Genomic DNA, 16,992 nt, shown 5'->3' with positions numbered 1-16,992 from the left:
ACTACCTACTCCTGGTAGACTGACAATAGTAAAGACATCTTTGTCTTAGAACTTGACAACTGAGCAAAAGTATACTTGCCTCAAATTTTTGATAACCGATTTTACAATAAAGACAAATTGTTAGTCCTTATAAACTAGAGATGCTATAAATAACTTCATAGTTATAAAATTATAATAAATCATGAAATAAAAATGAGAGTGGCAAAGTAATTGGGCTTAAAGTGATACATTATCTAATTCCATATTTTATATCTCAGATAATTATGCAATCAATTCTCTTTGTGATTAGAGTTGAACCTATTGATTTGAGAAATACCAGGAGGCAAATAAAAGTCTTCTGAATTGGTAGTTAAATTAGGAAAAGCTTTATTTTAGCAACAGTACAACTCCCTTCTTGCTGACACTAATAAGGGTCATTCTTGGGAGAATTTTTCAAACTGTGGATGTTTTATGACATCACTTCAACATTAATCCCTTAATATATCATATTTATGTGTGAGATTAAACAAATACTTTCACTGAAAAAGTCTATTTCTCAACAGAGGCATATCATATAGTCAAATTCAAAGGTCACTTTCCCAAAAAATCTTGAAACGCATTAAATGTACAGTAGAAATATATTAGTAAATTATGGTCGAAAATTCAATGATAATTTTTAATTTTTTTAATTTTTTTAATTGAAAAAAATGATCAAAAATAATTTTATAAGTATTGTAGATATACATGAAATGTTTGTGGTTTAATATAAAGGATTATATATAAATTATAGGTATGGGGGACAAAGACTACAAAATAAGACGTAAAAATGAAAATAGTTCTATTAGAAAGATGGGATGAAAGGTAATGTTTACATTTAAAAGCCTTCATTGTTGTAATGTTTTTGTAAAAGGAGTTATTTTGAATTAATAGATGTAAATGTAGGTTTTACTGAATCAATTTGACCCAACAAGTGATTTAATAAACTACTTTTCTAGAGTCATTTCTTAAATAGGTTCTTACAGTATAGCAAAGGCTTTTCTTCTTTTGTTCTAGTTTATTGAGGGGGAAATGAAGAAAGAGTTTAAAAACTATTGTTATGTACCCTACAGAGATAGAATGAATGATAAAGGGAAGCCAAAGAGCCATATAGGGAAATCATATAAAACCAATCTTATATTAAACCGTTCATTTTAATCTTAATGAGAAATTAATAGCATACACGGACTTAACCCTAACACTTTCAAAGTTAAAGCAAAGCAAACACTAAGAAATCTGCAAACTAAGAATTACTTTAACATACTACTTAGCAATTATTACTATAAATTTCTTTTGAGGTAGATATAAACAACTATGGATATCTACACAGTATCTGTTCTAAGCCCTTAGGTACACTGTTCCTTTCAATTAAATTTGCAGATTAGCAAAGATTTCAAAAATATAATTATCAGTTTAGAAGGCAAGCATTTATTATGTTCCATATTATATGTATTACCTAAAGCAGAGATCCAATATGGATAGAGCTCCTTAGTAAGAAGTGCATCATCAATGTCGGAGAGAAAATTTTTCAACACGCCTGTCACATCTTCAAGCTGATGTTTTCCAGCCCTCAATTTAAAGCTCCTTGCATCCTTTTTGAAACTCTCCAGGAGTTCGCTTATATGCAAAGGATCACCATTCTTTTGATAGATATATTTGCATCCTAAACCTTTGGTTTAAAAAAAAAAAAGTTACATATATGAAGTCTAAAATCAAAATCTACTTTTATGGCTTAGAAATATAGACTTTTGTGTTGGGACATTGAGCCAGACAAAGTCATTATCCAAGAGTTGATATAAACATGCATGAGGGGAAAAAGGTCCCCCACCCCCTAATTTAAGTACTTAAAATGATGAACAAACTTCTCAGCTTTTAGCAAGCTTTTAACAAGCCTCTGTCCAGCCCTTCCCCCTTCATGGTATCTTAAAATGTTCTTTTACCACAGGTGTCCAATCTTTACTTTATCTCCCAGAATTCAAGCCTGTCCCCAGTTTCACTGATAAAAGTGAGGCGCTCTAGTATAAATTTTCTTAGCCCTTTGCACTCATATTTGTATATTAATTTCTGTCTGTTCCCACTTTCACCTTCTTCTGGATGAGGAATTGAATCATCTCCTTTTCAAAGTTACTGATTCACCAGGTGTCCCATATAAAATAAGAGGATGAGGAGCGGAGAGGAGTGAGGATAATGATGATGATACAAACAAAATTTTAAAGTGCTCCCTTGCCCCTCCCAGGTCTCTGGATCTCTCTTCCTTCCAAACCCCAGCTGACTTTCCTGTATTTATTCTTCCTATCATCTCATGCCCCTGTTCATCCTTCAACCATAATCTTGCTTCTGTGCATCTGTTGGGACCACCTTCATCAAGAATATCAACGACATCCTATTTTTTAGGTGCTTTTCTGTTTTTATCTAATGAGAATCCCCTGCAGTGTATGACACTCCATATGAATCCCTGCTAAAATTCTTTTAATGTCATGAAGGAGAGCGTTCATGACATTATAATCTCCTAACTTTCCCCCCATTCCTCTATGACTACTGGTCCAGTCCTCTATTTATTCTACCATCTAGTATTTACTAAGGATTCCATAAATCCAGCCTCAATTCTCTTCTCTTTTCTACTCCCCTACAAAAATCTGTGGGTGAACCCACCCAACTTCATCAGTTTAACTACCACATATACATTTTCACCCAGGTTTTCATTTCTAGGATTTCAAACACACACACATACACTTTATATACAGATACTTTATAAATATACCTGCAACACACACCATTTTCATGAATAAATCAAAATGATCTGAGGAATTAAGTCTCCTGCCCCATTCACTACTTCACCTGTTAATCTCACTATGGTCTTTATCTTGTCTCTGGTATCTCAATACATGGCACTTCCTTCTCCTCAGTCCTTTATAAGTCAGAATTTTTCTTTTTCGCTTACAATATTAAAAAGCCACATATATTTTTCATCATAGCCTTGCTCTCAAACTGTCCCCTTCTTTCTATCCCATGTCCTGTTATTTTTTTGCACTCAGTTCCTCACTACATTGTCACAACTTCCTGCCCCTATTCTTGTGTAGCCCTCCAGTCCATCTCAACACTGATAATAGCTTGATCTGAGATACAGGTCTGTTGGTGTCACCAACATGCTTAAAAATCTGGATACTGCCCTCTCACTGCCTAGAGGACAAGTTTGAGGATTTATTATAATATTTAAGACTCTACATGAATAGGCTTAACCCTCCTGCCTCTCATCTACTGTTCTTCTCATGCTAAGCTCTGGCGCTTCCCTCAATAGAAAACTTCTCTCATGACTCCATACATGAGCATACACTGATCCTCCTCATAGAATCCCGATTCCCTTCTTGTCCTAACTAGCTCCTATTTTCTGTTAAGACTTATGGTAAGCACATCTCACCCATGAAGCTCTCCTTGTACCAACTCCTGAAGCTCTCTACCACAGAATTTTGTATACTTGAGATACAACTGCCTAGTTGTTTAAACGTCTTTGATTCACAAATCTGTAAAAAGCTAGAGGGTAAGGTTCATGTCTTACTCTCTGTGTACAGTAACTCTACCATGACTAGAACTTAGGAAGCATTCAATAAATGATCATTTAATGTAAGAATAAGCAACATCTACAAAAACAAAAACCTGTGACTAAGTTTTTGACCTTAAGTTATATCCCTCGTTGAATGAATTTCTAAAAGCTAGTACTCAAATATATTAACTGCACACATAATTTTGTTTACATAAATTAAAATAATTCCCAAGAACTACTAAAACTCATTAAAAAAATTAAACTTTAAAAATTTGACTGTGAACCGGTTCTGTTCAAAATCTTGACACCATGAACACAAAAAAACTGGCCTTCAGATTTTAATACAAAGGTCAGGAAGTTCAAAATAATCGTGACTTGTAAAGTCTTTGAGTCAACCATCTTCATTCTATTAATCACTGGGCATTTTCCAAGTGTGTGTCATATCTTCCCTACTATACATGCTGGTAACATCAGGGTTTCCCCCATATTCTGCTCATTAAAAACAAAACAAAACACAGTCTTTCATCGGCTTTATTACTTTTATATGCAAGTTAATGTACCTTGTGCCAGAGTTACAAAGTAGTTTTAATGTATAAAATTTAGTTGAAAACAATCTAATGCTTAATGGTTTTAAATTCAAAGAAACACCACAAAGAAACTTCTGATTTCCCAAGAGAAACCTTAAATTGGATACACTGGAGCTAGAATTATTTTAATCATTTCACAGCTTAAGAAAGACCTTATGCCATTATGAAACTAACATGATGTGAAAATTCCCAATGAGGTTTTGCTCTTGCTAAAACATAGTACGTGTGCAATTCATTTATACCAATGAAATTCAAGTGTGCTAATACTGAATGACTAACGAATGAAGATGATAACCTTCTTCCTCCCCCATTTTCAAATAAACAGATGACTACCACTGATAAGGAATATACGGACACAGTATCACAGGAAGGGATTTCATAGAGTAACAGCCACATAATGTGACTGCATACATATTTACAGTAGGTATATAATTCAAAGATATGTAATTCAAACACAGTGAATCTGATTAATGATACTTGAATTATATACGAAATAAGCAAAATACTTAAAATGGCACTCTCTCCAGAAGAAGATAGATTAATATACACGTATTATAAATTTAATTTCTAAAAATTATTTTCTTCATAGCCTTTGTTATTTCTAACATTTTACTCATAGCAGTTTGTTGTCAGTTCTCATTACTGAAACCTATGATTCATGGCTTTGTCTTTAACTTTTTACTCCCACTGCTGTACTTCCAGTACCAAGATCAATGGCTGGCACACAACAGACAATAAATAAGTAACAAACTAATAACACAATGTTTTACTGCAGCTCTGTCACTGATTACACCTTCTTTTCAAATTAAAAACACCCAAGGACACTTCTAATATTAAGAGAACAAAAAAAAAAGTTAATTACCTTCCCAAATACAAGATCAATCATTTTACTCTTTTCCAAACTTGTAATCTAAATCAATGGCACTTACCTACAGATTAAAAGGTAGAAAACATTTTTATATTTAAAATATAGTTCACAATCTTCTACCTTTTAGAGTATTGATGAAATATGTAACAAAGAAGGAACCTGAGGAATTCATATTTGAAAATAAACATGAAGAATCAAGGAATACTTTACTATCATAGCATATTATTTTAAAATGAAGTTAGCCCATGTGTATGTCAACCAATTGTTTTTCACTTGCAAACTATTCATAAAACTCTGTTAAGATCAAGTCAAAACTATTAGAATAACCATGATTCTTAATATAAACATGTGACTAATAGCACGTTGAATGAAATAAATACATATACATACTTTGAATGCTTGTCAACAGCAACAAAAAAATCTTTCACATATTTTCCCACAGTTTACCACTTCCAAAAACATGTTTAGGCGACCCACTGCATTCCCTTAGACTTTACAGTAACCCTTGTAACCTCTGAAAAATAAAGTCTTCAGTCTATTTTTAATATACATTTTATAATATAGATTCTTTCAATATGGCATTTAAATTTTTTACGCATGTAAAAGAAGAAAATGGTAAAAGTACATTGTGTAATTTAAATTTTACTGGGAGAAGGAATGGCATTCGGCTGAATGGTGATGTTTTTATTTTTCACTGATGTACTTTCAAATATAAAGAGCTCTAATGCAGTCCAGTGGCGGAACCACTTAAAAAACTCTAAGAATGATACCATGAGTTCTGGGGGTTGAATAAAAACTTTTCAATACTTACCATACTGTGTAACAAATGCTATACAGCTGTTCACAATAATGGGAACGTCATTTTTGCTGAGCTGCTGATCTTGTAATGCATTACCATCTGTACCTGCTGCTTTTTCAATTGCAGTATGCCAGACTGTGAAATCCAACTTGGTATGCCCATGGATGTATAATGTTCTGTAAAGTTTAAAAGCATTTCAAATTATAATTTTTTTCTAAAATTTTGACTTCTAGACAGAGTATCTTTAAATCCATATAAATGTGATCTTGCCTCATCCATCAGAAGAAAACTCTCCATCTACCATTAGCTTCCATTTGATCTCTTTTATCTGTACAGTGACATCTCTCCATGAAGTGCAGGAAAGTTCTCTCAATTCATGGTCTCACCTCCCTTCATTTTCTGACCCGCTTTATTTTGTTTCTGAATAAGTGGATTGAAACTACTCTGGCAAGCATCATGGGTGACTAGATTTTATGGCTACTTTTTTTAAGATTTTAGGACTGTCAATGATTTCACTTCTTAAAAAAGAAAAAAAAATACATTTTGTTTTTTATAATATAATTCTTTCCAGATTTTCCTATCTTTCTGGTTACTCAATTTCTACACAAGCTCATTTCCTCTTTTGAACCTCAGTGCACTCACAAGAACTCTAAGGACTCTGCAGAGACTCATCATTCAGGCCAATGGTTTCACCCCTCGCTTAGAGACAGTAACTCCCAAATCCCTATCAACAGATTATAACTTTATCTCACAGATCATATCTCCATGTGACTGAAAAGAGCATGAAGTAGTCAAGAGAGTAGAAAATGTAATCACTACCCAACCTCAAATTTTCACTCTGCACTTACTTCCTTTGTGACCTTGGGCAAGTTATCAACCTTCTTTGGGCCTCAGTTTCATTAGTGACAAAATGAGGATAATAATAGTACCTACTTCAAGACTCAGCGAATGTAATATTAATAACTAAGTAAACAATAATACTAATTAATATTAATTTTTGGACACCCTCATCTTACTATGTCACAATTATCTTGAACCTTTTTCTTTCCTCATATCAGACTAGTACTATAATCCTCCACTTATCCCACTAGAAATATGGGATTAATTAATTTTAGATTGGTTCTGCCTCCACCCAAACCACATTACTGCCACATGAATTCTGTTGATTTCCATTCCTGGATATATTTACTCTGCCTTCTCTTCATTCTGACATTGTCTGATTTCAAGTTTTTACAATGCTTCTTAAGGTCACTAAAATGCTTCCTAATAAGTTTCCTTTCCTACTTCTCCGTGTCTCTAATACTCACTCCTCAGGACTTCCAGGACAATCTAATATGCAAAACTAATCTCCCTCAAGACTGGGAGGTGTAACTGATCCATCTAATACACAGACACAGGAAGTTAGGCCAAATAAGGAGACAAAGGAATATGTTCCTAACAAAAGAACAAAGCAAAATCTCAGAAAAAGAACTAAATGAAAGAGAGATAAGCAGTCCACCAGATAAAGAGTTCAAAGTAGTGGTCACATCGCTAAACCAGCTTTTTGCACGCCATATTAAAAGGGGCTCTTTGAGTGGAAAGCAAAGACCAAAAGTGACAAAGACAGGAAAGGATCTGGGAAAATCTCCAGAAACCACAACAAAACAGGTAATACAATGGAAATAAATACATTTCCATCAATAATCACCCTCAGTGTAAATGGACTAAACCCTCCAATCCAAAGACATAGGGTATCAGAACAGATTAAAAAAAAAAAAACAAAAAACCATCATTATACTGCCTACAAGAGACTCACTTTGGACTTAAAGACACCAGCATATGGAAAGTAAAGGGATGGAGAAACATTTATCACACAAACAGATGTCAAAAGAAAGCTGGAGCAGCAATATTTACTTACACTGGACAAACTAGACTTTAAAACAAAGACTGTAACAAGAGATAAAGAGGGGCACTACATCATAATAAAGGGGACAATCCAACAAGAAGATCTAACAATTGTAAATATTTGTGCCCCCAATGTGGAAGTACCCAAATATATAAAACAATAACTAACATAAAGGAAGTGACAGTAATATAACAATAATAGGGACTTTAATACCTCACTTACAACAACTGACAGATAATCTAAACAGAAAATAAACAAGGAAACAATGGCTTTGAATGACACTGGACCTGGAGGACTCAAAGTGATGCTCATAAAGATGTTCACTAAAAATCAAAGGAAGACTGAATGAACACAGTTAGAACTTCAATGAAGAGATGGAAAATATAAAAAAAAAAAAAGATCAGAGCTGAATAATAAGTGAGATAAAAAGTACTAGAAGGAATCAACACACTAAATGATGCAGAAGAATGGATCAATGCAGGAGAGTGGAAGACCAGGGAATGAAAATCATGCAATCAGAACAGCAAAAAGAAAAAGTAATTTGAAAATGAGCAGAGCTTAAGGGACCACTGGGACAACATCAAGTACACGATCACTTGAATCAAAGGGGTCCCAGAGGAAGGGAAAAAAAAAAAAAAAAAAAAAGAGCCAAAGGGACAGGAAACCTATTTGAAGAAATAATGCCTGAAAACTTTCCCAACCTGGTAAAGGAAAAAGACATCCAAGGCCAGGAACAGAAATTCCAAAATAACATGAACTCAAAGAGACCCATGGCAAGATACATTATAACTAGTGTCAAGAATTAAAGAGAGGATCTTAACAGCAGCAAGAGTAAAACAACTATTTACATGCCATGGGAATCTCCCTCAAGACTATCAGCTGATTTTATTTATTTTTTTAATTTATGTTTTTATTTGAGAGAGAGCAAGCATGAGCTGGGGAGCAGAGGGGGATGAGGAGAGAAAGAGGGAGGGAGGAGGAGGGGGGGGAGGGGGGGAGAGGGGGAGAGAGGGAAGAGAGGGGGAGGGGGAAGGGAAGAGAGGGAGGAGAGGGGGAGCGGGGAGAGAGGGGGAGAGAGGGGGAGAGAGGGGGAGAGAGGGGGAGAGAGGGAGAGAGAGGGGGAGAGAGAGAGAATCATAAGCAGGTTCCATGGCTCCATGTTCAGCTCAGAGCCCAATGCGGGGCTGGATCCCACAACCCTGGGATCATGACCTGAGCCAAAATCAAGTCAGACAATCAACTGAGCTACCCAGGCACCCCATCAGCTAATTTTATAACAGAAATTTTACATAAGGAAGTCATGAGGGAATATGATACATTCAAAGTGCTGAAAGGAAAAAAAAAAAAATACAACCAGAATACTCTACACCCAGCAATATTATCATTCTGAATTAAAGGAGAGATAAGTTTCCCAGATAAGCAAAAGCCTAAAGGAGTTCATCAAAACCAAACCAGCCTTATAAGAAATGTTATAGGGGCTTCTTTAAATAAAAAGAAAAGGCCATAACTAGATACTAAACACTATGAAAGAAAAAAAATATCAATGGTAATGGTAAACATAGAATAAAGTAGATCAACGACCCACATAGCTAGAACGTATCTATGTGGGTTGTTGAATGTAGGTTAAAGGACAAAAGTAGTAAAATTATCTAGGACTACACACTTAGTCAAAGGATACACAAAATAATAATGTGCAAAATGTGATGTCAAAAACATAAAATGTATCAGGAGGGGGCAGTTAAAATGCAGTGCTTTTAGAACATCCTTGAACTTAAATGACTATTAACTTAAAACAAACTACTATACACTAAAGATATTCTATATGAACCTCAAGGAAACCACAAACTAAATATCTGTAACAGATGTACAAAAATTAAGGAAAAAGGAATACAAACTGAACACTAAGGAATGTCATCTCATCATAAGGGAAGAGAGCAAAAGAAGAAGGAACACAGAAAAACTACAAAAACCCACAAAACAACAACAAAAAAAACCAGGAAACAATCAACAAAATGGCATTAGGTACATATCTATCAATAATTACTTCAAATGTAAAAGAACTAAATATTCCCATCAAAAGACAAAGAGGGACAGTTAGTGGATTATTAAAAAGACCTATAGATATGTTGCCTATAAGAGACTCACTTCAGATCTAAAGACACACAAAGTGAAGGGATGGAAAAAGACATTCCATTCAAATGGAAATAAAAAGAAAGCTGGAGTAGCAATACTTACATTAGTCAAAACAGACCTTAAAACAAACAAAAAATGTAATAGGGGATAGAGAAAAAACATTACATAATGATAATAGTATCAATTCAACAAAAGGATGTAACACTTTTAAAGATCTGTGCACCTACATATGGACATCTAAGTGTAAAAAGCAAATATTAAGACATAAAGGAGAAACTGACAGTAATAAATTGACAGTAATACATTGACAGTTATAAATAATAGTAAGGGACTTTAACACTCCCACATATATCAATGGATAGATCATCCAGACATAAGATCAATAAGATACATAGGCCTTCCACAACATATTACAGAAGATGTACTTAACAGATATACACATGAGCATTAAGAAGAGTACTTGTGATGAGCACTGGCTATTGTATGGAAGTGTTGAATCATTGAATTCTACTTCTGAAATCAATACTGAACTGTATATTAACTAAAATATAAATAATAAAAAAATAAATATATACAGGACATTCCACTCAAAAACAGAATAAATATTCTTTTCAAGTGCACATGGGACATTCTTCGAACAGATCACGTTAGGCTATAAAACAAGTCTCAATAAATTTAAGAAGACAAATCATTTCAGACATATTTTCCAACCACAGTGGTATAAAACTAGAAATCAATTACAACATGAAAAGTGGCTAAACAACACACAGAGGCTAAACAACATGCTACTAAACAACCAGAGTTAATGATGAAATCAAAGAGGAAACTAAAAAAATACATGGAGACAAATAAAAATATAAACAGAACAGTAAAAAATCTGTAACTTGCACCAAAAGCAGTTATAAGAGGGTAGTTTCTAGCAATATAGGCCTACCTCAAGAAATAAGAAAAAATCTCAAGTAAGCAATCTAACTTTACACCTAAAGGAACTAGAAACATGAGAATAAACAAAGCCCAATATTAGTAGAAAGAAGGAAATTATAAAGATCAGAATGGAAATAAATGATATAAAAACTAAAAAGACAAAAAAATCAATAAAACTAAGAGTCAGTTCTTTGAAAAGATAAACACTAATAAACCTTTAGCCAGACTCATCAAGAAAAAAAAAAGCAGGAGGACTCAAATAAATACAATCAGAAATGAAAGAGAAGTTACAACAGATAACATAGAAATACAAAGGCTTATAAGAGACTACTATGCAAAATGATATGCCAACAAATTGGAAAACCTAGAAAAATGGATAAATTCCCAGAAATGTACAATCTCCAAGACTAAAGAAGGAACAGAAAATTTGAACAGACCCATTAGTAGTAACAAAACTTAACCTCAGTAATCAAAAAAACTCCCAACAAACAGAAGTCCAAGACCAAATGGCTTCACAGGTGAATTCTACCAAACATTTAAAAAAAAAGAGTTTATACATATCCTTTGCAATTCCTTTCCAAAAAAGAAAAAAAAAATTAAGAGGAATACTTCCAATTCATTCCACAAGGCCAGAATATCGTTATCAACTTTGATGATGAACACTGATGCAAAAATCCTCAACAAAATATTATAAAATTGAATTTAAATATAATTAAAAGGATCATTCACCATGATCAAATAGGATTTATTCCAGGTATGCAAGGACAGTTTGATATCTGCAAATCAATCAATGTGAGACACATTAACAAATGGAAGAATACAAAAAATAACAATCATCTCTATAAATGCAGAAAAGAGCAATTGACAAAATTCAACATACATTAAAGATAAAAACTCTGAACAAAGTCAGTTTAGAGGAAACATACCTCAATATAAAGGCTATATTTAACAAACCCAAGTTAGCATCATACTCAATGGTGAAAAGATAAAACCTTTTCCTCTAATATAAGGAACAAGAATTCTGTCACCGCTTTTATTCAAAATAGTATTAGAAGCCATTGCCATAGCAATCAGATGAGAAAAAGAAATAAAAAGCATCTAAATCAAAGAAAGAAGTAAAACTGTCACCATTTATAGATGACATGATACTATGGACAGAAAACCCTAAAGACTCCACCAAAAAAAAAAAAAAATAGAATAAATTAGTAAAATTGAGAGATCTGGAATTTATATACAGAAATCTGTGAATTTCTATACACTAATAATGAACCATGAGAAAAAGAAATGAAGAAAACAATACCATTTACAATTGCATCAAAAATAATAAAATACCTAAGAATAAATTTAAGCAAGTAAGTGAAAGACCTGTATTTTTAAAACTCTAAGACACTGATGAAAGAAACCAAATATGAAATGAATAAATGGAAATAGATACCATGCTCAAAGATTGAAAGAATACTATTAAAATGTTCATACTATACAAAGCAATCTACAGATTTAACGCAATCCTTATCAAAATACCAACAAGCATTTTTCACAGATTTAGAAAAAATAACCCTAAAATTTATATGGGCCCCAAAAGACCTTGAATAGCAAAAGCAATCTTGAGAAGAACAAAACTAGAAGTATCACACTCCTTACATTCTAACTATTCTAAAGCTACAGTAATCAAAACAGTAAGATACAGGCATTAAAAATACACATGGATCAATGAAACAGAATAGAGTCCAGAAATAAACCCATGTTTATATAATTATTTAATCTTCAATAAAGAAGGCAAAAACATGCAACAGAGCTCTTTGATAAATGGTATTGGGAAAACTATATGCAAAAGAATGACACTGGATCACTTTCTTACGCTATAAACAAAACACAAAAAAAAGCTCAAAATAGATTAAAGGATTAAATCTAAGACCAGAAAGCAGAAAACTAATACCAAAAAGAAAAAAAGTAAGCTCTTGGATAATGGTCATAGTAGTATTTCTTTGGATCTGTCTCCTCAGGCAAGATGCAACAAAAGCAAAAATAAACAGGAATACTTCAAACTAAAAAGTTTTTGTACAGCAAAGGAAACCATCAAGAAAATGAAGATAACCTGCAAATTATATAACCAACAGGGGTTAATATCCACACAACTCAAGCGGAGGAAAAAAAAAAATGCAAACAATCCAAGTAAAAACCTGGCAGAGGACCTGAATAGACATTTCTTTAAAAAAAAAAAAAAAAAAAAAAAATTAACGTTTATTATTGAGACACAGAGAGAGACAAAGCATGAGCATGGGAGGGGCAGAGAGAGAAGGAGACACAGAATCTGAAGCAGGCTCCAGGCTCTGAGCTGTCAGCACAGAGCCCGACGTGGGGCTCGAACCCACAAAGCACGAGATCACGACCTGAGCCGAAGTCGGACACTCAACCGACTGAGCCACCCAGGCGCCCCATGAGTAGACATTTCTACAAAGAAATTAGTCAGATGGCCAACAGACGCATGAAAAGATGTTCAACATCACTCAGCATCAGGGAAATGCAAATCAAAACCACAATGAGATACCACCTCACATGTGTCAGAATGGAAAGTATCAAAGAAAGAGAAGAAATAGCAAGTGCTGATGAGGATACAAAAAAAAAAAAAAAAAGGAACCCTCATGTACATCTGATAGGAATGTAAAACAGTGCAGCCACTATGGAAAACAGTATGAAGATTCCTCAACAAATAAAAAACAGAAATGCCACACAATCCAGCAATTTCACTTCTGGGCATTTATCTGAAAGACAAAAATAAAAAAAAAAAAAACAAAGAAAGAAAACACTAATTCAAACAGACATATGCATCTCTATGTTCACTGCAGCATTGTTTAGAAGAGCCAGGTTATGGAAGCAACCCAAGTGTCCATCAACAGATGAATGGATAAAGAAGCGGTGTATATATATGCAATGAAACATTACTCAGCCATAAGAAAGAATTTGTGACAACATGAGTGGATCTAGATGGTATTGTGCTAAGTGAAACATGTCAGAGAAAGACAAATATCATATGATTTCACTTATATGGGGGATCTAAGAAACAATACAAAACAGAAACTGACTCCTAGATATAATGATACAATGCATAATCTGGTGGTTGCCAGAGGGGAGAAGGGTGAAGGGATGGGCAAAACAGCGGAAGGGTACAAACTAAGTACAAGTAAGAGGTATGAACTTTCAGTTAAAGTAAATGAGACATGGGGATACCATGTACAGCACAGGGACTATACTGATATGTAATAATCTTAGAAGGTGACAAATGGTAGACTGAAGGTGGTGATCACTTCACAATATATAAAAATTTGAATTACTATGTGTATACCTGAAACTAACATTACCTATCATTTACACCTCAATTTAAAAATCTAAAATAAATTGACAAATGCAAAGCCAATGGCATCATTTCCTCATCATTTCCCTTCTACAGCTCTGGAATTTTCATGACTAAGGGGTCTTCATATCTGGCCTATATTTTCCCCTCCAACTCTTCCATTCTCCTACACTAAAGACACACTTTAAAAATTCATATCTTATTACAATAAATATTTCCTGCTCTTGGCTGGCTACTCCCATCCTCCTTGAACTGTACTCCAGGAAACCCTCCCTGACACTCTATGCTTAATGTCCCAATACTTAGTACATGTGTCCCTTCCTAATTATGAATAGCTGATTTGTCCTCTATTATACTATCTGTTCTGTGTGTAAATGTTTTTTGCTGTTAGAATCCAAACTTTGCACAGGCAAGCAAGGAAGAAAGCATTTTGGATTTCTGGTCATTAGCATAGTGCATAGCATTTAGTGGTACATAATAGTTTTAAAATCCTATTGCTGGATATAAAATTTGAATTGAAACACAAGTTAAAAGTAATCACTGATGTATTTAAAAGTATATTTATACCAGAGCAGAACTATTTAATCTTGATTTCAAACTCTGATGGGGCTCCTTTGGACTCAACCTAAAGAGAAAGAAATGAGGTGCATAAACACTAGGTTATTCTTTTCTTTTATTGGGGGTGGGAGGTCATCTTTTACATTCCTGATAATTCACTGGCCCTAATTTAAAAAGCAAATAAAAGTCCTTTCTTTCCTCCAGTTTCTTTTCTATAAATGTTTCTCTAAGAAGATAAAGTTACCAGTACCTTATACACACTTCTCACATCTTCTGAACTTGCTATAACTACTATTTCTTCCCTGACATCTGTGTCTATTGTTTCTATGTTCCACAGCACCACAGCAGCCATGACCTCCTATTTCTATAATTTTCTTTTTGAAGAAACCAGACACTTGCTGTTATATTGCTGACATGCTTTATTTAATTAGCCTTTTCGTTTACCTTACATCATCTTTAGCTCAATAGCATTCTATTGCTGGGTGTATTTGTCTAACTGAAACTATATAAATTGGGTAAATTCCCTGAGAAATATCAAGCCAATACATTATGTAGACAATTGAAATTATGATTTGCTAAATTCAAGAGTTTAGGTCAGGGCACCTGGGTAGCTCAGTCGGTTGAGCGTCCAACTTCGGCTCAGGTCATGATCTCGAGGTCCGTGAGTTTGAGCCCTGTGTCGGGCCCTGTGCTGACAGCTCAGAGTCTGGAGCCTGTTTTGCATTCTGTGTCTCCCTCTCTCTCTGCCCCTCCCCCGCTCATGCTCTGTCTCTCTCACTTTCAAAAATGAATAAATGTTAAAAAAAAAATTTAAAAAGAGTTTAGGTAAAGAGAGAACTTTAAACTTTTGTTGATTCATATTTAACTTTTTTTTTTTACTGATAATCAAACTCAAAATATTTACAAAATATTTGGTACTGTTTGCTTATAAACAAACAAGTGCTGTGGGTGAGTTATTTCAGCAATCAAGGAAAGAAATCCAAAATGCAACAACCCTCCTTCTATACCAGTGTAATTCTGCCATCAACTGTGCACATTACAAACTTTAAATTTTCTTTCTAGTCAGAAGAAATCCCATGATGACAAGTTTAGCTGTCTCCTTGTGAACTAGTGAGGGGTAGAACAAGTAATGACAAGTTAGCTCCCAAGTCAACCTGTCAAAGACTGAATCCTAAAATACAGCATCTCGTGAAGTAGATGTGTGACATTTAATAGCATCAGTTCAACAACTTTCCTCTGTGATGCTTAGCTAAACTCTGTGTACATGGAATGAAGCATCAAAAGACATTTTCAACACAAATCCTAGCCGACTCTGTAATCCCAACTAATATCAAACAATGTTTTTACATTTCTAGGATCCCAGAGGAATATTTCATTTACATCTTGAAAATCTGAAAAGTTACTTTGAAGAACTCTATAATAGAGTTCTAATTGTCCATTCCTCAAACATAAATTTTAAAGGGCATTTCAAGGTCATATAAAGAAACATTCCTACATCCTATAATGAATCAAGACAGTTCAGTAAGACCTATAAACCAAGCCCCAGGACTTACAAAAACAATTTTCTCAAAACTGCAATACAAAAGCCACAAAGTGTAGACTATCACATATGAGCCTGGTCTACTGCTAAAAACCAGACTGTCTTCACAAATAAAATCAATAAACTTAACTGTATAAAAAATAAATTCATTTACATAAATAATTTTAAACACAACTAAAAGGCAAACGTGCCACACAGATATGACTGAACAATAGGGTATCTTACATATATACACTCTAATAAAAATAGTTAAGTCTTGTAGAATACATCAGCATTTTGTTTAGTCAAAACTAGTTTATTTTAGGGCGCCCGCGTGGCTAAGCATCCAACTCTCCATTTCAGCTCAGGTCGTGATCTCACAATCCTGGGATCCAGCCCCATGTTGGGCTCCATGCTGGGCATTGAACCTGCTTAGTATTCTCTCTCTCCCTCTCCCCCTTCCCTTACTCACATTCTCTCTCTTTAAAAACAAAACAAACAACAACAAAAAACTATATAGTTGTCATTTCTGAAAGATATTTTTTTGCTAAATTTAGTATTTAGGTTAACAGCTGCTGGTTTGCTAATTTTGTCAGGTTTTTTTAACTGCTGTTTTGTTTTTCCCCAAACACTTGAAAATATTTCGATATATTGTCTTCTGGCTTGCACTGTTTCTGATGAGACACCCTCATTTTTGTCACCTATACTTTCTTTTGAAGCCTCTCGACCTCTCAGCACTTGATTTTTTTTTCCTGACAATGGTTTTCAGAAATTTAATTATGTTGTATCTCTTGATGTGGTTGGATCGTCT

At 34.1% G+C, this 16,992-nt stretch overlaps 1 protein-coding gene across 5 annotated transcripts in view; it reads right to left on the bottom strand.

The window, feature by feature from the left end:
* ARAP2 (ArfGAP with RhoGAP domain, ankyrin repeat and PH domain 2) overlaps positions 1 to 16,992 on the bottom strand; it is a 194,361-nt gene that overhangs the window by 68,173 nt on the left and 109,196 nt on the right. For all 5 annotated transcript variants that reach the window (XM_053901630.1, XM_019414538.2, XM_019414546.2 and 2 more), the window contains exons 20-21: positions 5,823 to 5,986; positions 1,472 to 1,684 (exon numbers count right to left, since the gene is read on the bottom strand). In XM_053901630.1, the coding sequence (XP_053757605.1) occupies positions 1,472 to 1,684; positions 5,823 to 5,986 (377 nt within the window). The remainder of the gene's footprint in view (positions 1 to 1,471; positions 1,685 to 5,822; positions 5,987 to 16,992) is intronic.

This window comes from Panthera pardus, unplaced genomic scaffold (assembly GCF_024362965.1).
Source record: "Panthera pardus isolate Hobbes unplaced genomic scaffold, ASM2436296v1 HiC_scaffold_13, whole genome shotgun sequence".
Lineage (NCBI taxonomy): Eukaryota > Metazoa > Chordata > Mammalia > Carnivora > Felidae > Panthera > Panthera pardus.
The sequence above is the reverse complement of the archived record's forward strand: the minus strand, read 5'-3'. Positions and strand labels throughout refer to the sequence as shown.